The sequence below is a fragment of the Erythrolamprus reginae genome, chromosome 2, assembly GCF_031021105.1.
Source record: "Erythrolamprus reginae isolate rEryReg1 chromosome 2, rEryReg1.hap1, whole genome shotgun sequence".
NCBI lineage: Eukaryota > Metazoa > Chordata > Lepidosauria > Squamata > Dipsadidae > Erythrolamprus > Erythrolamprus reginae.
Window position 1 is genome coordinate 99,033,589 of NC_091951.1, and position 22,383 is coordinate 99,055,971.

The 22,383-nt window shown below is 41.8% G+C and overlaps 1 protein-coding gene across 4 annotated transcripts in view; it reads left to right on the top strand.

Annotated features, from left to right (window-relative positions):
- The first annotated feature begins 336 nt into the window (after positions 1 to 336).
- SLC34A1 (solute carrier family 34 member 1) overlaps positions 337 to 22,383 on the top strand; it is a 31,443-nt gene continuing 9,396 nt past the window's right edge. Inside the window, exons 1-8 of one of the 4 annotated variants that reach the window (XM_070738832.1) lie at positions 337 to 442; positions 894 to 1,003; positions 3,097 to 3,264; positions 12,939 to 13,067; positions 16,687 to 16,830; positions 18,310 to 18,421; positions 18,839 to 19,034; positions 20,706 to 20,801. In XM_070738832.1, coding sequence (XP_070594933.1) covers positions 904 to 1,003; positions 3,097 to 3,264; positions 12,939 to 13,067; positions 16,687 to 16,830; positions 18,310 to 18,421; positions 18,839 to 19,034; positions 20,706 to 20,801 — 945 coding nt within the window. In that variant the 5' untranslated portion in view covers positions 337 to 442; positions 894 to 903. Of the gene's footprint in view, positions 443 to 893; positions 1,004 to 2,894; positions 2,914 to 3,096; positions 3,265 to 12,938; positions 13,068 to 16,686; positions 16,831 to 18,309; positions 18,422 to 18,838; positions 19,035 to 20,705; positions 20,802 to 22,383 lie in introns of those variants that run through there. The other 3 variants (XM_070738834.1, XM_070738833.1, XM_070738835.1) reach the window with 3 other exon arrangements.

Below are 22,383 nucleotides of genomic sequence, written 5' to 3' on the forward strand. Positions count from 1 at the left end.
CTTCCTGAAAATTAATTGGAACCAATTTGTTAGATCTCCAATGCCCACTTTGGAACAAGTTCTTTGAGAAGCAAAAACTAGACTCATTTCTGAGGCTTAAGCACTCCCATATTAAGAAAGTTAGCTTGAGTGTCCTGCAGCCCGAACTAGATTGATATCCTGGGCAGTTTGGACTCAGCTTGTACCGTACCAATATGGCAAGAGGTCATTTGAATCCATAACTCTGAATGATGTACAAGTTAGGAATTAACTCAAGGAATTTCTGAGTAGGGAGTAGGGGGACTGTGCAATTGATGTAAGAAGCAGCACACAACTCTTTAGACTTTGCTCCTGTCTGGTGTATAAAGGACATAGTGTTTCTCCACTTATTTTGTCTGCAAGGGGACTGTGGATCAAGCCTGTAACCTTGTGATGTTTCCCCTGAGTATCTCACCTGCAGCAGGTAAGGGAACACAAAGGAACAAGAGCCTGAAGTAGCACCAACAGACATAGATTGGACATCTGAATCCCGGCCATTCCAGGATAGGTTCTTACTTTTTAAGCCTAGCATCGAGTCAACCCAAGGTAAAAAAATACCTAAACCAAGGCAAGCAAAGATCCAGCCCAGCTAAATATTTCTGAGCTTTGGGCTGACGTAACACCTGTCTAATCTCCCTTCCAAACAATGAGGAATCTCCCCTGCAGTTTAGATATGGCCTCACTGGCAATAAAAATATAGCTACCGGTAGAAGCAATAGATGGGTATCTACCTGCAATAATAATCCATTACCCTGGATAAATTATTAAGATAAATGGCTCCTTGGCTGGTGAACATAGGGGAAACATCTGGAATTTCCTTGAAACCAAGACGTCAGGACAAGCGTCACATTTATCATTGGTGGTGTCTATTTCAGCTGGCAGGCTATGATGCTACCTTATGGGAGAGAAAATCCGGTTCAATGCTGTCAATCCACAGGAAGAGTCTTGCAGGCACCACCCTTTCCTGTTGGCCCTCACCTCCAAGGTACTCAACTCAAGGGTCTTATTCAGCCTCTGAGCAGTGCAGTTGAAGTTCTGTCCTTTCTATTCTTTCCTTCACTTCACTTTCTTCATGCTTTTCTGTGTATAGTGATCCCTCGATTTTCGCGGGTTCAAACTTCGTGAAACGGCTATACCACGGTTTTTCAAAAAATATTAATTAAAAAATACTCCACGTTTTTTTTTCTATACCATGGTTTTTCCCACCCGATGACGTCATACGTCATCACTAAGAGTCACTTCTCTCTCTCTTTCTTTCTCTGTCATTCTCTGCCTCAATCATTTTATCATTTCTCTTTTTTTCTTCCCTTTTTTCTCATTTCTCTCTCTCTCTCTCCCTTCCACTCTCCCCCCTCTTGCTCTCCCTCTCTCTTTCTCCCTCTCTCTCTCCTTTCTATCTCGCTCTGTCTGTTGCTCTCTCTCTGTGAGAACACCTGCCCCACCTCTCCTGCAGCCCCCTCGCTGACAGCTGGGACGAAAGCGCTCTCAGCTAAGGGACTGCAGGAGGGGCGGGGCAGGCATTCTCAAAGCGCTCAGAGCGGCTAGCGGCCGAATGAGGAGGACGAGAAGCCGTAGCCGCCAGCGCTGCTGCGGGAGGACCCATGCCCCAAGAAAGCCAGTGAGAGGGGCGGATCGGGTGGGCGGGGGGTAGCAACGAGGGGGCCGGAGGCGGCCGACATTCAAAACAATTTTTGCTGGCCTCCGCACTTTCGTCGCTCCCCACCCCCAACTTCAAGCCCGGCTCCTTGCGTGGCCTTGGAAAAAGGTGTGCGGGGGTAGCTTTTGGCTGTCCATAGCCAAAAATGGTGTTTTTACTTCCGCATCTCTACTTCGCGGAAATTCGACTTTCGCGGGCAGTCTGGGAACGCAACCCCCGCGAAAATCGAGGGATCACTGTATTCTGTGTATTAGTCTCTTTTCTGTTCAATGTAAGAATGCCTACCGTCCCTGTCCTCCTGTTCCCATTATTCATACTCATTTCTTCGGCATATACCTTACTGTTTATACTATATGTTTGTATGTTATATTCATACTTATAATCATTTTTTCATACATTCTCGGCAAACTAAATAAACAAACAAATTCCCATAGTTTGTTTTTTTGTCGTTAAAAAAAGTGGTCATCAGAGGTGCTTTCCCTATAGATAGAAAATCTCATTTACAGAATATTTTTTAAAGAAAATATAATCTTTATTGAAGATAGATAGGGGAGGGGATACATAAAGCAAAAGGACTATGCAAATATTGGTACAAATGTATATGAATTTTGAGTATGCAGTTATAAGTCAAAGTATGCACTTATATAGTACACACTTAGAGCTTTTTAAAGTCTTTTCAGCCACATTAATTGGATTTTTAGATGTATTTGTTATATTGTTTCTGATAAGTTGTGAGCAGCCCCGAGTCCTCGGAGAGGGGCCGCATACAAATCCAACAAACAAACAAACAAACAAACAAACAAACAAACAAATTCACATCCATACATTTATCAGATGTTGTAAATAGCATCAACTTATCTCTTTATCCGATTACTCTACAGCTTTTAAAATCTTTACTATCAGTATAAATGAAAATTTTGAGTTTCCAAACTTGAGTTAGAGTTTACATTTTTGTCGTTTTGAATTTGTCCATCCTTTTATCAATTATTCATAATCTTATTTTATGGGTTTGTGGGATAGTTGTTTGAGTGAAGGTTAAGAGGGTCATGATGAAGTTGTATGCTATCTTTTCTCCAGCCACAATGTACCATTTATTCCACGCTTTGTAGAACCCTGACTCCTCTTTGTCCTGTAGTTCAAGGGTCACTTTCAGAATATTGTCGAGGTTCTTGGAGTCTTCTATAAGACTAAGTTCATAGTCCATTTTTTGCAAACAGCTAAAGCTGCATGCTTCAGAGGTACAGATACTGCAAAAGTTCCAGCAAGAGCTGGTACTGGCTCTTCAGGGGATGGCACCCAGTAGGCTTTTCTGCCCCTTGCTTTTTGAAGACTGTCCTAGATAATCTCACAAGTGATACAGGGAGCAGAGGATCCTATCCTTTGTGAGATGCGGTTTCTTTAATGAATTTCTTTCTCCGTAGTTTTACAGATGAACCGGAATCCTAGAGAATATTTGTTGGCCATTGTCAGTTCCAACCTTGAGCACTTCCCCCCTGACTCTTCAGAAAGCATGGGGAGGCATGAAATCGACACTCATTTTTCCAAGGTGTGGAATCCACACTCATGTTGGGACGAAGCAGAAAAACCAGGTAAGGGAAATGAAGCTAGGGATATAGCTGTAAACAAGCAAGTGTACCAGACCTCTCATTTCTTTGTGACACCATGTCACGTTCACGTCAGGTTTGGCTCTGGTGATTTCAAGGACATGCACATGCAAAACTCTTGGCAACAATATAGAGGTGTCTTTTGATTTCTTGATTCTGGCATTACTTTTTACTTTCCAGTGTCTCTACAGGCAAAGTATTTCCTGGTGATATTAGCCAAGACTAGGCCTACTTAGACTTTCAAAATCAGCCAAAATCACCTATGTCAGGGGTGTAAAATTGGCGGCCGGTCGGCCAGATCCGTCACATGCAGGGTACTTCCACCCCAACTCTGTGAATGGGAAAACTGTCACACAATGTCACGTGACAGCAATGTGATGCTGCAAGTTTGATAAATAACCATGACCTAGGACAGTGATGGCGAACCCAGGTGGCACAGGTGGCACGTGGGGCAATATTTGGTGGCACGCAAGCTGTTGCCCTAGCTCAGCTCCAACGTGCATGTGTGTGCTGGCCAGCTGATTTTTGGCTTGCACAGAAGCTCTAGGAGGGCATTTTTGGTTTCCAGAGATATTCTTCAAAATATTTCTTTTTATACTTTGTGCCATTCTATTCTATTCTATTCTTCTATTCTATTCTATTCTATTCTATTCTATTCTATTCTATTCTATGGAATCTTTTATTATTCTATTGCCAACCACATCTGATGGAAGTTTATTCCAAGGATCTACTAGTCTTTCAGTAAAATAATATTTTCTAATCAAAAGCAACATGAGAAAATATTATTTTACTGAAAGAGTAGTAGATCCTTGGAACAAACTTCCAGCAGATGTGGTTGGTAAATCCACAGTAACGGAATTTAAACATGCCTGGGATAAACATATACAGTATCCATCCTAAGATAAAATGCAGGAATAGTATAAGGGCAGACTAGATGGACCATGAGGTCTTTTTCTGCCGTCAGTCTTCTATGTTTCTATGTTTCTATATTTCTATGTTTCTATTCTATTCTATTCCATTCCATTCCATATTTAAAAAAATATTTAAACAACTTCAGTTTAAAATCAAGCTGAAGAAATAGAATAGAAAATAATTTTATTGGCCAAGTGTGATTGGACACACAAGGAATTCGTCTTGGTGCATATGCTCTCAGCGTACATAAAATAAAATATACATTTGTCAAGAATCATGTGGTACAACACTTAATGATTGTCATAGGGGTCAAATAAGCAATGAAGAAGCAATATTAATAAAAATCTTAGGATATAAGCAACAAGTTACAGTCATACAGTCAACATGGGAGGAAATGGGTGATAGGGATGATGAGAAAAACTAGTAGAATAGAAGTGCAGATTTAGTAGAAAGCCTGACAGTGTTGAGGGAATTATTTGTTTAGTAGAGTGATGGCGTTCGGAAAAAAACTGTTCTTGTATCTAGTTGTCTTGGTGTGCAGTGCTCTGTAGCGACGTTTTGAGGGTAGGACTTGAAATAGTTTATGTCCAGGATGTGAGGGGTCAGTAAATATTTTCCCCGCCCTCTTTTTGACTCGTGCAGTATACAGGTCCTCAATGGAAGGCAGGTTGGCAGCACTATTAAAGCCAGGCAAGGGAGCAAGATGAATAGTTAAATGTCAAACAGGATCATTCTGAATATCATAACTTAGATGGCTTCTGATACCCATCGGAAGGTCGTTCTGTGGAAGGACTTTACAGAAAGTGTGTGTCCGTGTGCATGTGCTCTTTCTTTTAACAACAACAAAGATGCACCATTTAATTATTTTTCCTATCACTTGAGGTAGAACAATTTCCCACCCCCTCCCAAACAGGTCAAATGAATGGTTTTAACAGGGCAACCTGGCACTGCAAATATGGCACAGATCTCTAATGCTTACGGCTATCCACTCTGCACTGCCAATCTTAGATGATCACTAAGTAAGGGCCAAAAATGTTAACTCTTTGTCATGTGGTGGTTGGTTAGAATTTGCATGAGGTGAGCAGCTAGCCCCAACATAGATCTACTTTTCATCTCTAGATCTTTGTCATAAAACACAATTAAGCACCAAGAAATTTTAGCAAGAAAAAAAAGTTGTAAAATGGCTCCCTTCTCTAGAGTGACAACTACTATAAAACCACGAAGTCATTTTGTTGAAGAAGAATCACAATGGGAGATCAGATCTGTAACTTTCATAGGATTCACGTCTTTTTCAGGGAATAGCTAGATGAAAAATTATTTCATTTCACACCCTACGACTCCTCCATAATCCCTGAAAATGGCAGTGTGGTGAAATGTCAGGTAGAGGATTAAATTCGGGGCTTTCCCCAATATTTTAAGATCCAAATTTTTAAAGTAAAATTTACTTACATTGCACGGTTGTTCATGCATTGGCCTGGATCCCAATTTCTTTCCTTTAAGCTGATATTTTTATAATTTGAGGAATGTTCTGCCTGCCAGAACTTCAACAGAAATGATTGGGTGATGGAATCATTGACGTCTAATGGTTGAGAATGTTGTAGGCAGTATACGTTGTGACTGTTAACATCAAGTGTTCCTGTTAAATACTGGACTATGACATGGCTTGCGGTTAGAAATGGATTCATCTACCTTATGACATTCTGTTATTTTAAAAAATTCTTCAGAAGCTATGTGAGTCTCTATTCTGCTAGTCTAGGACAAGTGTACATATATAGACAAATGTTAACAGGTCCTCTTGAGAGGAAGGAGGGAGGGAGGAAGAAAGGAGCGAGGGAGGGAGGGAGAAAGGAAGTGAGAATGAAGGAAGGGAAGGAGGGAGGGAAGGAAAGAAGGAAAAAGGGAAGGAGGGAGGAAAAATGGAGAATGAATGAAGGAAAGAAAGAAAGAAGGGAGAGAGAGCAAGGGAGAAGGAAGGAAGGAAGGAAGGAAGGAAGGAAAGAAGGAAGGGAGGGAGGGAGGAAGGAAGGAAAGAAGGAAGGAAAGAAGGAAGGGAGGAAGGAAAGAAGGAAGGAAGGAAAGAAGGAAGGGAGGAAGGAAAGAAGGAAAGAAGGAAGGAAAGAAGGAAGGAAGGGAGGAAGGAAGGAAGGAAGGAAAGAAGGAAGGAAGGAAGGGAGGGAGGGAAGAAGGAAGGAAGGAAGGAAGGAAAGAAGGAAGGGAGGGAGGAAGGAAGGGAGGGAGGGAGGACGGAAGGAAGGAACATTTTTGAAGGAAGACAAAAAGTTCACTGACTATAGGGCAATGAGCAGTAGCTCTTTAAATGGGAAAACTTGTGTTAATCATGAAGAAATAAAATAGGATTAACTGGAAATGAGAAATCTTCAATTAACAATAATGGAAATCTTTTGCAGAACAGGATCTATACTCTCTCTCTCTCTCTCACACACACACACACTTATTAAGAGGACCATGGCCCTGAAAACCATTATTTCTCATTAATAAAGAGAGATTTTATGGCATGGGAGATACTTCCATCTTAATCCTTCTGGTCAGCAAATCATAGAAAAGCTGATCTCAGCAACATGAAAGAATTCTAATTATGGGATCAATTTTGATGGACAAAGGTTCAAACCACAGACAAAAATACTGTACTCAAAAAAACCCCACCTCAGATATTGTTTAGCAATATTTCCAAGATAGATTGTGCCTTGCAATGGTGTATGCTACAATTCAAGCTTTCTATTTATGGTAGAATTGCTGTAGCTATTTTAGTACTGTTGCTTGGTAACAATTAAAAAACACGCCAATCAAGTCTTTTTTCCCTCCATGGCACTGCCATTTGACAGCTTCCTTTTTGCCCCTGCCATTGTGTTTTTATGATCCAACGTACAGCAGAAGAAAATGCTTACCACTGTGTTATCCACTGATTTCTTTTGTGTCACACCAGCTCTCCCACAGTTGACACTGTGGTTTTGAACCAACAGCCCTCTCAGCATCATGGCTTTAATTGTCACTTAAAAGCACAAGCAGCCAAGGCAAAGACATTTGCAGCCAAGGGCAGAACTTAGTCTCCCCTGTATATAAAGTGTTCCCTTGATTTTCGCAGGTTCGAATTTCGCGGAAAGTCTATACCACGGTTTTTCAAAAATATTAATTAAAAAAATACTTTGCGGGTTTTTTCCCTATACCATAGTTTTTCCCACCCGATGACGTCATATGTCATCGCCAAACTTTCGTCTGGCCTTTAATAAATATTTTTTAAAATAAACTTTAATAAATAAGCATGGTGAGTAATAATCTGAATGGTTGCTAAGGGAATGGGAAATTGCAATTTAGGGGTTTAAAGTGTTAAGGGAAGGCTTGCGATACTGTTCATAGCCAAAAATAGTGTATTTACTTCCACATCTCTACTTCGCGGAAATTCGACTTTCGCTGGCGGTCTCAGAATGCATCCTCCGCGAAAAGCGAGGGAACACTGTATTAGAATATCTTGTGGTCCAAATGTATGACCATATCAGTTGGTTTTCTCCCCACCCCCAAATATGCAAAAACATTTTAAATCAGTGTCAAATGTTTAGAAAGGACAAAGCTGTAAAGTTTGAGAAGCTGAATGCCTGAGAATCCATCTCTTGGAAGCTCTGAAGAAGCTGCCCCAAACTGTCTATGGTTTTTGTGCCAATAAGAGACTAAACCAAAATGAAAGTTTAGACTGGTTGATGGGAATAGTGGAAGCAGCCCGATACTATTGGGCCACCAGGCCACTATTGATGGTTTGAGTTCTGAGCAGGAGAGTTTTCAGCCCAGCGCTCTCTGGAATTGCAGCTGAGATGAACTTCTAAATTCAAAGCTTGTGAATTTACCCGAGGGAACATATCTGGGGGAAGGTCCCACAGGAGATACTCAAGACTTCATTTCATACTATGTCAAATAACAGTTTTAAACAACATGAAGGCAAGATTTTGATGGAAAGTGAGAAAAAAACTCACTACGAGTAGTAAGAACAGTTTGACAGTGGAACCAATGGTCCAGTGGGGTAATGGCTTCTCCTTCATTGGATGTCTTCTCATCTAGCAGAAACGGGACTATTTAGACTTCTTTCATTTGGATTCTTGTACTGAGTGACCTTTGGACTCCATGAGCTAAATGGGGCTTTTCAACACTATTATTCCATTATGTACTCTATGATTCTATTTGTGTTCCAAGGAGTGCAATATATCTTCCTAACAACAGAAGGCACAGATGTCTGACCAGAGAAGCCAAGCAGGAACCTCAAGGCTGGGAGGCAGGAAAAAAAAGGTCATTTGTTACCTAATAAGCAGTAGGAGTTGGACACTATTGTACCCTGACTTGAGTTCATCACTAGGAGGAGCTTTTTCACAGCTGTGAAAAAAGAATCCAATCAACTGTAGGAGACTTTTAGAAGCTAGCTCATGAGATGATCTATCTCTGCAAAATACTTTGCAATCTAAACTAAGTAGCTAAACTGATCCAGGATGCATGTAAGAAACAAACACAGTAATCTGATTCCCTGCAAATAAGTTAGATGAAGACTCCTAGTAATTCTACCAATACTAAATTTATATTCCTCCCACAGTGGCTCTGTATTGTGAAATGAGCAACATATACATTTAATAAATCTAAATAAATAAGTAAAATCCTAGACCAGAGGTCTTCAAACCTGGCAACTTTAAGACTTGTGGACTTCAACTCCCAGAAGTCCACAAGTCTTAAAGTTTCCAAGTTTGGGGATCCCTGATCTAGACAATTTGGAATGAAAAATGTTAAAAAGAAAGAAAGATTACACACATACACACATACAGAGAGAGAGAGAGAGAGAGAGAGAGAGAGAGAGAGAGAGAGAGAGAGAGAGAGAGAGAGAGAGAATATGTGTAAACAATGCCTAAATTAAATACCTTTGATGGCCATGGATAACAGACTGTCTTCCCCAGAACTTATAATAAGCTCAACATACTTCCTCTTGTCATGTCACCCTGCCATCTCTCATAGAAACGGAGAGAGGCTCCTTTTCCGTTCTCAAGTATAGGAACATTGGACATCTCTAAGAGGGAACAATTGGTTCCCAAAACTAAGGAGATCTTTAATGGAGAGGAAGAGAAAGAGCACATTATGAATCAATCTTAACGCATCAAACTGAACCCCGGAGGCTCACAAACCAAGAATGAAAAATACACTATGTTGCATGTGGTAGCTATTTTGAGCCCACTTCAAGGTGCTGGCAATTCACATCCAGTTTATTTGGCGACTGGTCCATCCTTCTAGATCAGCTTCAGACTCAAAGATTCTGCTTGGGGTGTTATGGACACAGCCACACACACCCTTCAGTTCAAGGATGCTCCTCTAATCCTTGTATAATTTCACAATCTCAGGCTGCTGGTTTCTTCTCATCTTCTACAGCCAAGGACACCTAAGTATTTGGAATTTACTGATCTAGTGTGAAGATGGAGGTTTGCATCTTCTTCTAGCACAACCTTCTTGATAATTGGGCTCTGTCGAGTTCCACTGCAGGCTGTGTGTTATGGATGCCCACTGAGTGACTAGCCTCTCCATGGCGACTTCTTTCTACATGGGTCATCAGATATAAAAAGAAAACTTTGACTGACAGGCAGATTGCTCAGCAGCAAACCTACTTTTCTACCCCCTGCACAGGTCATCTACAATCGGTAATGGGTTTATGGTTTATGCACTATTTATTGAATACTTAAGTTTTTTTTATTGTCCTTCCTTCTCTAGTACCTTAGTATGATCCATAATTACTTTTAAAATAGGAAATAATTAAACAGTATGTTTTTACCCATAAACGCTTTGATCATTTTAATCATTATCCAAAACTGAACTTTTATAGCAATTAAAGAAAATGGAGCTTCTTGCCTAATCTGTTATCATACTGAACCTTGTGGGTTCCGTACAAAACCTTAAAATGTTACTGTGCTCCTCAACAAATAATGCTGTCTATCATTTGTCCTTTTTGTGGCTATTCAAATAATGTAACTTAACTGAAAAAGAGTCCAAGTACCTATTTGAAAACATATCTTGGTCGGTAAGCCACTTCCACCCATTTATATGACCTTTAAGCCATCCGGTCACATGATTGTCAAGCCACTCCCACCTGGTCACATGGCTGGCAAGCCACTCCTACCGGGTCACATGACTATCAAGCCACACCAACACAATAAGCCACGCCCACAGCATTGTAATAATTTTTTTTGGCAGCCCTTCACTGCCTGCAGTGTCTGATTCGTGGATGGCAGAGGGTACCTGGTGAAGCAGGACTTATCCATGGGATGGCCAGGGGTTTCTAAGGAAAGCAGGAGAAGAACGTCCCTACCTACCCAATGAATTAACTTTTGGGGGATGGATTAAATACTAGTCATCTCTTAAATGTCATACCTCCTCCTGCCGAACCTGTCTTGGGGAGAAAAATGTTGAATATTTTCCTGCTGAGAATGAATCTGTCAATTTATCCACCTTAACTTACCTACAGTAAATAGGACATCACCACTCAACAACCTTATTAATGACTGAGAAAGGCTTTATAGAGTGGTATACCTCCCTAGTCCTAGATTGTATCTCTCTATTAATGGATGGAGAACTCCTATCTAACAGAGATGTTCATCGATCCCACCTCCTAGCAGTCATAGACAGTGTGGCGAGCAATATGAATTGCTGGAATTCAAATCCTACAACCTTGAACAGCTGGATATTTTTCCTCTCCTACCCTGAATATTGACCTACCGTAGATCCTATTACTCACAGACAAACTCAGAATTTGAAATACAATAGCACTGCAGGAGCAATGGTCATAGAAACATAGAAGATTGACGGCAGAAAAAGACCTCATGGTCCATCTAGTCTGCCCTTATACTATTTCCTGCATTTTATCTTAGGATGGATATATGTTTATCCCAGGCATGTTTACATTCAGTTACTGTGGATTTACTAACCACGTCTGCTGGAAGTTTGTTCCAAGGATCTACTACTCTTTCAGTAAAATAATATTTTCTCACTTGAGTAATTTTTGTGCAATAAAAAAAACCCACGACTTGATCATGAATGGGTAATGATTCTGTGTTGTGGTTAGCTCTGGCCCAGCTCCTGCCCTAAGCAATGTGGAGGTGGATGTGGGGGAGACATCCACATGCAGCAGGCCTGTTTTGCTTCCAATAGAATCTGTCTCCTCTGACCAAGGAAGTGTGAGTGACAGGGAAGAGGGGAGTTTGGCAGACAGCCCAAGAGGAGATCAATCTGTATCATCCCTGGATTCGGAACAAGAATTAATGACACATCCACGCATGCGTAGAGTGATGCATAGGAGACAACAACTAAAGGATTGTTACAAGAGAAAATGAGGCCACCTGTGGTTGGGTGGGGCTGCTGTAATTAGTGCTACAGATAAAAGTGCAGCCTGGTGTGTTAACCTCTTGGCAGTTTATCTGATTCATTGTTTCGTCAAGATCGTGGTTTTTTGCTGTTCAGGATTGTGTGTGTAGACTCTCTGGACTTTAGAATTGGACTCAATTTCTCAGTTATTGGGTGAGCAATTGGATTGCATTTAACCTGTGCCTTGTGTGTACCAGAAAATCCCTTTGACATTTAAAAAGGGAGCTATTTCTGTTTTTCTGTTTATAAAAACTTTTGGGTTTTCCTTTTATCGTGTGGTGTGTGTCTTCCTGGACTAATTGCCCTGTAATTACGGGCGGTTGAGACACGGCAGCAGTACAATTCTGTATGTGTCAGAACTAAATCATTAAGGTTGTATAACCACCACCACCACCACCACCACCACAGTATATGCTATATGTTTCCAACTGATAACTCACAGTATACAAAGAGAACACTCTGTCACCTTCTTTCAAAAACAGTGGCATATGAAATTTGGTCTTCAGTGTTCAGGTGTAGTTCTGCAGCATCCTTCTCAATCCTCTCTTCTGACTGTGGGAGTGCTGTTCCCACTTCACGATCCTTCTATGTTGGGAAGCATTTGCCATTTATAGAAAAACGACTGACACGTTCTTTACCGTTACTAAGCAACTCAAGCAGGAGTTGCAATAGTTGGGTTTGTTTAGGGACTGGAATGCATGGTGAATGGATGGATGGAGGGAGGGAGGGATATCTATTTTTCACATCCCCCTTTTACCCTGAGAGCAAGCAGAGTCAGGGGCCATTGGGAGACCGAAAGCGAAGTCTCCAAAGCAATTTCATGTTTCTTCTCAGGGTTTGAAATTTGGGGATGTGGAAATCCAGATTCAACTCTCAGCAGCACAGCCAGCATGCTGGGTTGCGAGAGATGAACTGTACTTCCCCTGTCTCAGGAGCATAAGTTTCCTAATCCTTTTGTAAATTGTTGTACTTAAAATAATCACATATACTTTCCAAGCCATCACTCTCCAAAGCTCTACAAACAGTGAAAGAAATACAAACTAAGCCCGTGCACATTAAAACAATGTTTAAACAGTCCATGTTCAGTAAAAAGGTAGTTGTAGGAGAGGGGCAAGGAAACATTTGCCTAGGGATGGTAAGTGAATGTCATCCTTGGTTATGATGAAACTTAATTGCAAGTAATTTAAAAGTCCATCTGGAGCCCCTACATAAGCAGCAACTCCGTGGAAAATTCAGTGTTGTGGAAAAATGAAATGGAGCACCAGCAGGTTACAGTTGGATAGTCCCTGGGTGATAAAAGTTGAACTGAATCTACCGCATGACTGTATTTAATCTCTGGTCTTCCTTTGCAGCCGTTGGCAAATGTGCAAGGACCAGATCCACCCTTATTTCCTTTCTCAAGGTCCCCCTGATGTTTGCCTTCTTATACCTGTTTGTGTGCTCCCTTGATGTGCTGAGCTCCGCTTTCCAGCTGGCAGGAGGTAAGATCGCCCTGACACATGCCTGTCTCTCCTCTCCACCCATCCTCCAGCCCTTCCTCCCTAAGGATCCTCTCAGGACGAAAGTGCTACATGTCCTTCTGTGTGGGTTCCGCCTCTTATAGCAATAGCATTTAGATCTATATACCACTTCACAGTGCTTTACAGCCTTCTCTAAGTGGTTTACAGAGTCAGTCTATTGCCCCCAACAATCTGGATCCTCGTTTTATCCACCTGGGAAGGATGGGAGGCTGAGTCAACCTTGAGTCTGGTGAGATTCGATATGCCAAACTACTGGCAGCTGGTGATCAGCAGGAGTAGCTTGCAGTGCTGCGCTCTAACCACTGCGCCACCGAGGCTCTCCTGTCTGTCTCTGCTGCTGGCATGGATGCTGTTGGAGTTGGGCTCTGAGGAAAGATGCTAAGGGCAACACTCGAACATCACTGGACAGTTTGGTCGTAGTGGAAGAAATACACAGAGTGAGAAACATGGAAGTTAGGAGGGATATAACTGTTGTAAGGAAGTAATATTGGGCAAAAAGGAGAGGGGGCTGTGGCGAGGGAGGCGTTTGCCCAGGTTCGCCTGGTGCACCAGTTGCGGCCCTATTTGGACCGGGAGTCACTGCTCACAGTCACTCATGCCCTCATCACCTCGAGGCTCGACTACTGTAACGCTCTCTACATGGGGCTACCTTTGAAAAGTGTTCGGAAACTCCAGATTGTGCAGAATGCAGCTGTGAGAGCAATCATGGGCTTCCCGAGGTATGCCCATGTCACACCAACACTCCGCAGTCTGTTCTGGTTGCCGATCGGTTTCCGGTCACAATTCAAAGTGTTGGTTATGACCTATAAAGCCCTTCATGGCATTGGACCAGAATATCTCTGGGACCACCTTCTGCCGCACTAATCCCAGCGACCAGTTAGGTCCCACAGAGTTGGCCTTCTCTGGGTCCCATTTGGCGGGACGCAGGGGAAGAGCCTTCTCTGTGGCGGCCCCGGCCCTTTGGAACCAACTCCCCCCAGATATCAGAGTTGCCTCCACCCTCCTCACCTTTCATAAGCTCCTTAAAACCCACGTCTGTTGTCAGGCATGGGGGAATTGAGATATTCCCTTCCCCCTAGGCTTATAAAAAATTTATGCATGGTATGTCTATATCTATGATTGGGGTTCCTTTTTAAATTAACTTAAATATTAGATTTGTTTATATTGTTTTGTTACTGTTGTTAGCCATCCCGAGTCTGTGGAGAGGGGAGGCATACAAATTTGATAAATAAATAAATAAAATGATTAATAAATAGACAAGATTTCTTTAGGGGATTTAAAAGGTGATAGGAAAACCTTTGTTATTTAAGTCCACCCACAGTTTGAAACCTTAGCATACTGCTTTCCATTGTGGAAACAAGGCTGGTCAGTCAGGGAAATACAGTGTTCCCTCGATTTTCGTGGGTTCGAACTTCACGAAAAGTCTATACCACGGTTTTTCAAAAATATTAATTAAAAAATACTTTGCGGTTCCCCCCCCCATACCACGGTTTTTCCCACCCGATGATGTCATATGTCATCACCAAACTTTCATCCAGCTTTAATAAATATTTTTTTAAATAAACTTTAATAAATAAACAAGGTGAGTAATAATCTAAATGGTTGCTAAGGGAATGGGAAATTGTAATTTAGGGGTTTTTAAGTGTTAAGGGAAGGCTTGTGATACTGTTCATAGCCAAAAATAGTGTATTTACTTCCGCATCTCTACTTTGCGGAAATTCGACTTTCGCGGGCGATCTCGGGACGCATCCCCCGCGAAAATCGAGGGAACACTGTATTGTTGTTGCAAAGATCCAAGTCAGAAGATAAAGAGCCAGGGTGGCACAGTGGTCAGAGTGCAGCACTGCAGGCTACTTCAGCTAACTGCTAGCTGTAGTTCAGCAGTTCAAATCTCACCACCGGCTCAAGGTTGACTCAGCCTTCCATCTTTCCGAGGTGGGTCAAATGAGGAGGACCCAGATTGTTGGGCGCGATATGGTGGTGACTCTCTGTAAACCACTTAGAGAGGGCTGTAAAAGCACTATGAAGCGATATATAAGTCTAAATGCTAAATGCTATTGCTAACTGAAAGTAGAAGGAATGGTTGAAAGCTCAGGCAGTGTGAGTAGGAAGCAGATCATCACGGAAAATAAGTCTTTGGGACAAGAAAGGAGATCAAGGTGCAGAAGACACCTTGGTTAATTATTTCCCCATCAATGAGGTCAGAAAGTTTATTAGAGCAGAAAGCTGGTGTGCGTAAAGTTGAATTTCAATAATTTTACGAGAGATTCGTGTGACCCGTTCCCTTCCCTCCAGATGTTTTTCTGTACCTAATGAGAAGTCCACAATCTCTTCTCCAAAAGGGTAAATTTTGTTCCCGAGAGGAAAAATTTCACTTCTGATTAGCAAACACTTTGAGGACATCCGCTCCGAGTCTCCCGAGAGGGGCGGCATACAAATCGAATAAATCTAATCTAATCTATCTCATTTGTTCAGCTCTACCACATATCAGCTACTGTATATTGCTATAATTCTACCAAATTTTAACCAAGAGGTCTGCTCTTTCTCTTCTCCTCAAATTTTCAGGATCTCTTTTTTAAAAACTAGAATTTCAATTAAGAACGACAGAACTAGCAGAAACAAGACATTGCTTATGGTATTAGTACTGCTCACAATCCTTATATAGAGAAAACCAACTTCATGTTTTCTTCATTTTAGAAAAAAGAAAGAGCTTTTAAAGGGGTGTATTCATAGAATTCCTATTCCATCCCATTTCAAGAAAGAACTCCTTCTAAACTGGAATCTTTTAATGGGTAATAATGCACAAGCTATATGTTCAGCCAGAGATGGGTCCCAACTTACTTCGCTGCCAGTTCACTCCTTCCCACGCCATGTGGGTACACTACATGGGTGAAGCCGGCAAATGCACAGTAACAAAAAATTGGGGGGGGGGGGGTATCAAAGCTGGAAAAAATATGGTGACTTCATGCACAATACCTTCTGTGCACGCTCAGAAAGGAAAAATAAATTCAAAATAATAATAATAATAATAATTTAAAAAAAAATTAAAAATAAATAAATAAATAAAATAATATAAAATAATAAAATAATATAAAATAATAAAATAATAAAATAATAAAATAATAAAATAATAAAATAATAAAATAATAAAATAATAAAATAATAAAATAATAAAATAATAAAATAATAAAATAATAAAATAATAAAATAATAAAGTAATAAAGTAATAAAATGATGATAAAATGATAAAATGATAAAATGATAAAATGATAAAATGATAAAATGATAAAATGATAAAATAATAAAAAATTAATTAAAAAATTAAATATTAAAAATTAAAAATTAAAAAAATTAAAAATGATGGCGGGCAACCACTGATCTGGACATCATCGTGACATCACCATCGTTTAACTGCTGGTTTGGGTGAACTGGTCTAAACTGGGAGGAACGCACCCCTGCGCTCCGCCAGTAATTAAGAGACTGTAACTAAAATTTGCTTTATGAGTAAGCTAGGCTAGACTTGATGCCATATGTTCAGATCTGTTTTGCTACTCTCTGCTTTTTTCCCCTCCCACCCCAGGTAAAGTAGCTGGAGATATTTTCAAGGACAATGCTATCCTCTCCAACCCAGTGGCAGGGCTTGTGGTAGGAGTCCTTGTTACTGTCCTCGTTCAGAGTTCCAGCACCTCCACATCCATCATCGTGAGCATGGTTTCCTCAGGGCGTGAGTAACACTGATGGACTAAAATCAGAATCTGGCTACATGAATATTCAAAAGGAGGGGCTCCTCTGACCCCCTCACCCTTTCCTATTCCCTAGTTGATTGTGGTATCGCTTTAGTACAGTGGTTCTCAACCTTTCTAATGCCGTGGCCCCTTAATACAGTTCCTCATGTTGCGGTGACCCCCAACACTAAGTCTAGCGCCAGTTCTCCCAACAGAGCTTTAAGCTGATTGGCAGGAAGGTCAGAGCGACACCCACACTATTAACGCCTGATTGGTCAGATTGTAAAAATATGTTTCAAGCCACCGGGAATAGAAGCTTTATTTCCTAACACCATGGGAAATTTGTCTTTTTCCATGGTCTGAGGCGACTCCTGTGAAATGGTCGTTCGACCCCAAAAGGGGTCCCGACCCCCAGGTTGAGAACCACTGCTTTAGTAGTTATTCCTCTTTTGTATCAGGAGTAGGAACTTTGCACCTCCATATGTCATTCAACTACAACTCCTAGTACTCCCAATCAGACAGTCCTAGAGTTGTATCTAGTTGTAAAAGATCCCAAGTTTTTTCTTCTTCTGGTATCATTTTTATTGATAATGCCATACAGGGCCTAATAATAATGTAATTGCAATTGTAGGGAATTAATACATTGGTGTGTCTGATGGATACACATACCATGTTTTTCAGAGTATAAGATGCACCTTTTTCTCCACTAAAAGAAGGTGGAAATGATGGTGCATCGTATACACTGAATACAGCCATTTTTGGCCTCCTGAAATCCTGCCCCACAATGTCCCATTTTTGCAAAAAAATGTGCCTGTTTTTCGCAAAAATGGAATGGGCAGAGGGTCTGGGAAGCCTGCTAAGAGCTCCTAGGGCAGTGATGGCAAACCTCTTTTTCTTCGGGTGCCAAAACAGCATGGGTATGTGCTATTGTGCATGCATGAATGCCCACATTCATAATTTAATGCCCGGGGAGGGCAAAAACAGCTTCCCCCACCTACCAGAGGCCCCCTGGAGGCCGGAAATGGCCTGTTTCCCAACTTCTGGTGGGCTCAGTAGGCTCATGTTTTGCCCTCCCCAGGCTCCAAAAGCCTCCCCCATTCCCTTACAGGCTCTCTGGAAGCCAAAAATGCCCTTCCAGAGCCTCTGTGTGAGCCAAAAATCACCTGGCTGGCACACAAATGCATGATGGAGCTGAGCTAGGACAATGGCTTGCCTGCCAGCAGATATGGCTCCGCATGCCACCTCTGGCACCCGTGCCATAGGTTCACCATCACTGTCCTGGGAGATGGAGAAAGGCAAAAACACTCCCATTTTTGTGAAAAAAGAGGCAATTTGCCTTCCCCCAGCTCCCCAGAGCTGAAGAGGAAGAATCTGGCCAGGAGGAAAAATGTACCCAAAGTCTCATTCTGTTTATGACGCTATGGTGGCATCTTCAAGCCAGACTTCTCACCAGGTGCTCTTTGCCCTTTGCTCTCTAGTGCTGGAGGTAGGTTCAGCCATTCCCATCATCATGGGCTCCAATATAGGGACCTCAGTCACCAACACCATTGTGGCACTCATGCAAGCTGGCGACAGAAGCGAATTTAAGAGGCAAGTATCATTGGGTGGGAGGCGGGCGTCCAGTAACTGCAGATGGACACCGAGAATGTAGCCAGATTCTGCCTTGGAAAGGACGCCAGTTGTGTGTCTTGCAGAAATGGATGAAGAAAAAGGAGAAGGAGAAAGTGTCCATCAACTATAGGAGGATGCCAGTAGACGGCTGATGTTGGGGAGGGCGCTGGGGCTACAAACCTAAGTCAGGAGTAATGAAAAACAGACATGCGTTAAACCAGGAGTAATTGGTAACACAGGTAAGCAAAAGAAATAGGCAGAAGTGGTGCATGGAGACACTTTTGCAATACAGGTGATTTGGAATGGATGCTCAGGTAAGGCCCATCCGTATACACCCCCCTTCCCGCCGCAACTCTGATATTTCACAACAGCAAAAGCTTCTTTGTTGTCTAACAGGGCCTTTGCGGGGGCCACGGTGCATGACTGCTTCAACTGGTTGTCAGTACTGATTCTGCTGCCTCTGGAAGTGGCCAGTGGCTATCTGCACCACATCACCAAGGCTTCTGTGGCAACTCTCAACCTGCGCAGTGGACGTGATGCACCGGAGCTCCTGAAAGTAATCACGGAGCCCCTCACTGCTCTTATTGTCCAGGTGTGTGCGCTATGCCAGGTGGAGGATTATGACACGGAGGATCTGGAGGGCACAGGCTTGGGGAAAAAATTAATCTGTAAACACAGCTGCGCCCTCTTGGTCTTTCTCCTGGGAGCTCCTTCTCGGGTTTCTTGACAAGTGGCCCAGGTGGGGGTCACAACTTACCTCCACTCCTGGTGCTGATGTGCACACCACTCCAGGTGATATGCATCGGAGCAAGATTTGGCTTGCGCGCATGCGTGGAAGCAAAAAAACCACCAAAAATTGCTGAGATCTCGTGCGCCCGCGTGTCCTCTTGTGCATGTGCAGAAGCCAAATCTCACTCCAATGCACATGCGTGTGCATCCAGAACGGCTTCTGGAATGTCGTTCCCCCCTCGCCCGTCCAGGTAGGAACCCAATACTGAAGTGGTCCTTATAACCATGTCTTCCATGGAATTACAGCAGCAGTGAAAAAAGTGACACAGGACCGTTCCTCGCACAGCATTCCCCTGGTCACAGGATCATCATTCAGGCACTTGGTCACCAGCAATGGTTGCAACACCCTGGGGCCAACTGACGGCCACTTGCAGCCTTCCCAGCTGGCTTCCAACAAGCAAAGTCAATGGGGAAGCCGGTTCACTTAATATTGCACAAGTCACTTAGTAGTAGTAGTAGTAGTAGTAGTAGTAGTAGTAGTAGTAATAATAATAATAATAATAATAATAATAATAATAATAATAATAATATCTGGCCGATATGAGGTATGATTGGATTGGATGAATGTGTGTGAGTGTACATGGGGTCTTTTAAAAAGTTTTAGTAAATTTTCTCATATTTTACAGTTATTAGATTTTTAAAATATTGTTATATTTAATGTTGTACGCTGCCCTGAGTCATCTCGGGTGGCATAGAAATCTAATGAATGAATTAATTAATTAATTAATTAATTAATTAATTGATAATGATGATAATAATGATATTATTATTATGTCAATACAACACAGGAAACGAGATCACTATGCTGGATTTCGTATTTCATCACCAGTCGGGCGCTTCCCAAGCACCTAGGACTGCGTGATGTAGCGGCGAATTATGTTCGCCGATCCCAGTAAAGCGGCCTTTTTGCAATTGACAGATGGAGATTTTGTCAATTCCAATGGTTTTCAAATGTCTGGCACTGCGTCCAGCGTGCAAAGTACCACTGGGATCACACTTTCACTGGCTTATATTATTATTATTATTATTAATGTTGTTGTTGTTGTTATTATTATTATTATTGTTATTATTATTATTATTATTAGGATTTATATCCTGCCCATCTTCGAGGACTTGGGGTAGCTTACAGCATGTGAAAACCAATACAATTCAGAAATCCAATGATAACTAAAAACAAACGGTCTAAAACCCCAATTTAATTTAAATCAGTAATTACCAATCCGCCAGCATACATTCCATTCAGCATACATTCATTCATAGGCAGGGGCTGATGATTGGTGTCCCCAGTCCTGTCGGCGTTACAGTAATCCACTTAAGTGACGCATTTAATGGCCACCGTGCTTAGCAATGGAAATTATGGTCCCAGCTGTGGTTATAAGTTGAGGGCCACCTGTACAGTAACCGTGGGAGGTGGGGATGAGAGAGGCATCTTCCAGTCTTGCCCTAATTGAAGGATTTTTCTTGTCCCCTTCAGCTGGATAAGTCGGTGATCACAGGGATTGCCATGGGCAATGAAAGCTTGCATAACAGAAGTCTGATTCGAGTGTGGTGTGAAGTGCCTGCTCCACAGGTGAGAATTGTGCCAAAGAAGACAAAGGATACAATGGGAGTGGGGGGGTGGGGGGGATGTAAGAGATAACAATCATTTAATAATAATTTATTAGATTTGTATGCTGCTCCTCTCCGAAGACTCGGGGCGGCTAACAGCAAATACCATGCAGAAGATATTCCAGATTCTCCGGCCTATAAAGAGGCCACCACTGAGAAGGTTTCTCTCCGATTAACACAGTCTATTTAACTCATTTAGTGGAACCTCTAAGGCAGAGATTGGCTACTGCCAGTTAGGACCAGTTCGGGCCAGTTAGGACCAATTGGTGGTGGGGAATGTATGTTTAGTCGGGTGATGGGAACACATGCACAGAGCACTGTTGTATGTTGTTTGTATTGTGTTATGTATGTGCAAAAACCAATAAAAATATATTTTTTTAAAAAAAGAGATTGGCTGCTGCCAGTTAGGACCAGTTCGGGCGAACTGGTAGTTCCGACCAGCGGATGGGCACTATTACTACTCTTAGTTTGAGCCCTAATCTGAGACCTAGCACTTGGATAGGCAACGTAGTCATAGGTAATCTTTCAGGTATCCTAGGTGTGAGGGAATGCCAATTGCCTTGGAAACTTTCAGTTAACTGTCTTTAAAATTGTGCCTCTCTATAGATAAGCACAAATGAAAAAACATTTTAAAATGCAATTCAGCCACCAGTGAATTGAATATGCTTTTCCTCCTAATTAGAGTTCCATATTGGAATTGGAATGTGTTAATTTTCTCTTTGGTATATGTTAATTTTCTCTTTGGAATATGTTAATTTTCTCTATTTACACTAGTTTGGATTCTTTTTAAAAAAAAAAATCCAGTAACTAAATGAGTGGTTACATGATGATGATGATAGTATATAGATTTAAAAAGAAAGACATTCATAATTATTTATAGTTGCGCACATCTATTATGGGGGAGAAAAGCTTAAAATGAGGATTGTGCACAAATTCCAAAGCCCCATTGCATCAATTGAATCTGAATATGGAGCCAATCTATTTCCAGCTCAGTTGTGTTGTAACCCATAGTATAAAAACCTTTCTCTTTCATTTTGCAATGGTGGAAGTTTTCTGGAGAATGTGTATAATCTGTTTCCCCACCAGGAGGGGTTCTTGCCAGCTCCTTCTGCCCCCTAGCAGCTGTTTCTGATCCTGCCCTGAATCTCAAGCTCAAATGGCAAATGGCTCACCAGGAGTAAGTCCTTGGACGAAGGGCTGCTATGCTGAGATTTCTTTCATACATTGATTGAAAAATCTCTAATGAGTCAAACATGAATATCATGAATGTCATGGCATGTTATTAAAAGTATAATTTATCACACATACAATACTAGGGTGGTACCTCTTACTTAAGAACTTAATTCGTTCTGTGACCAGGTTCTTAAGTAGAAAAGTTAGTAAGTAGAAGCAATTTTTCCCATAGGAATCAATACAAAAGCAAATAAGGCATGCAAACCCATTAGGAAAGAAATAAAAGTTTGGAATTTGGGTGGGAGGAGGAGGAGGAAGAAGAGGAGGAGCACAGTCGCTGCCCAGGGCGAAGGGAGTGTTTATTTTCTCTG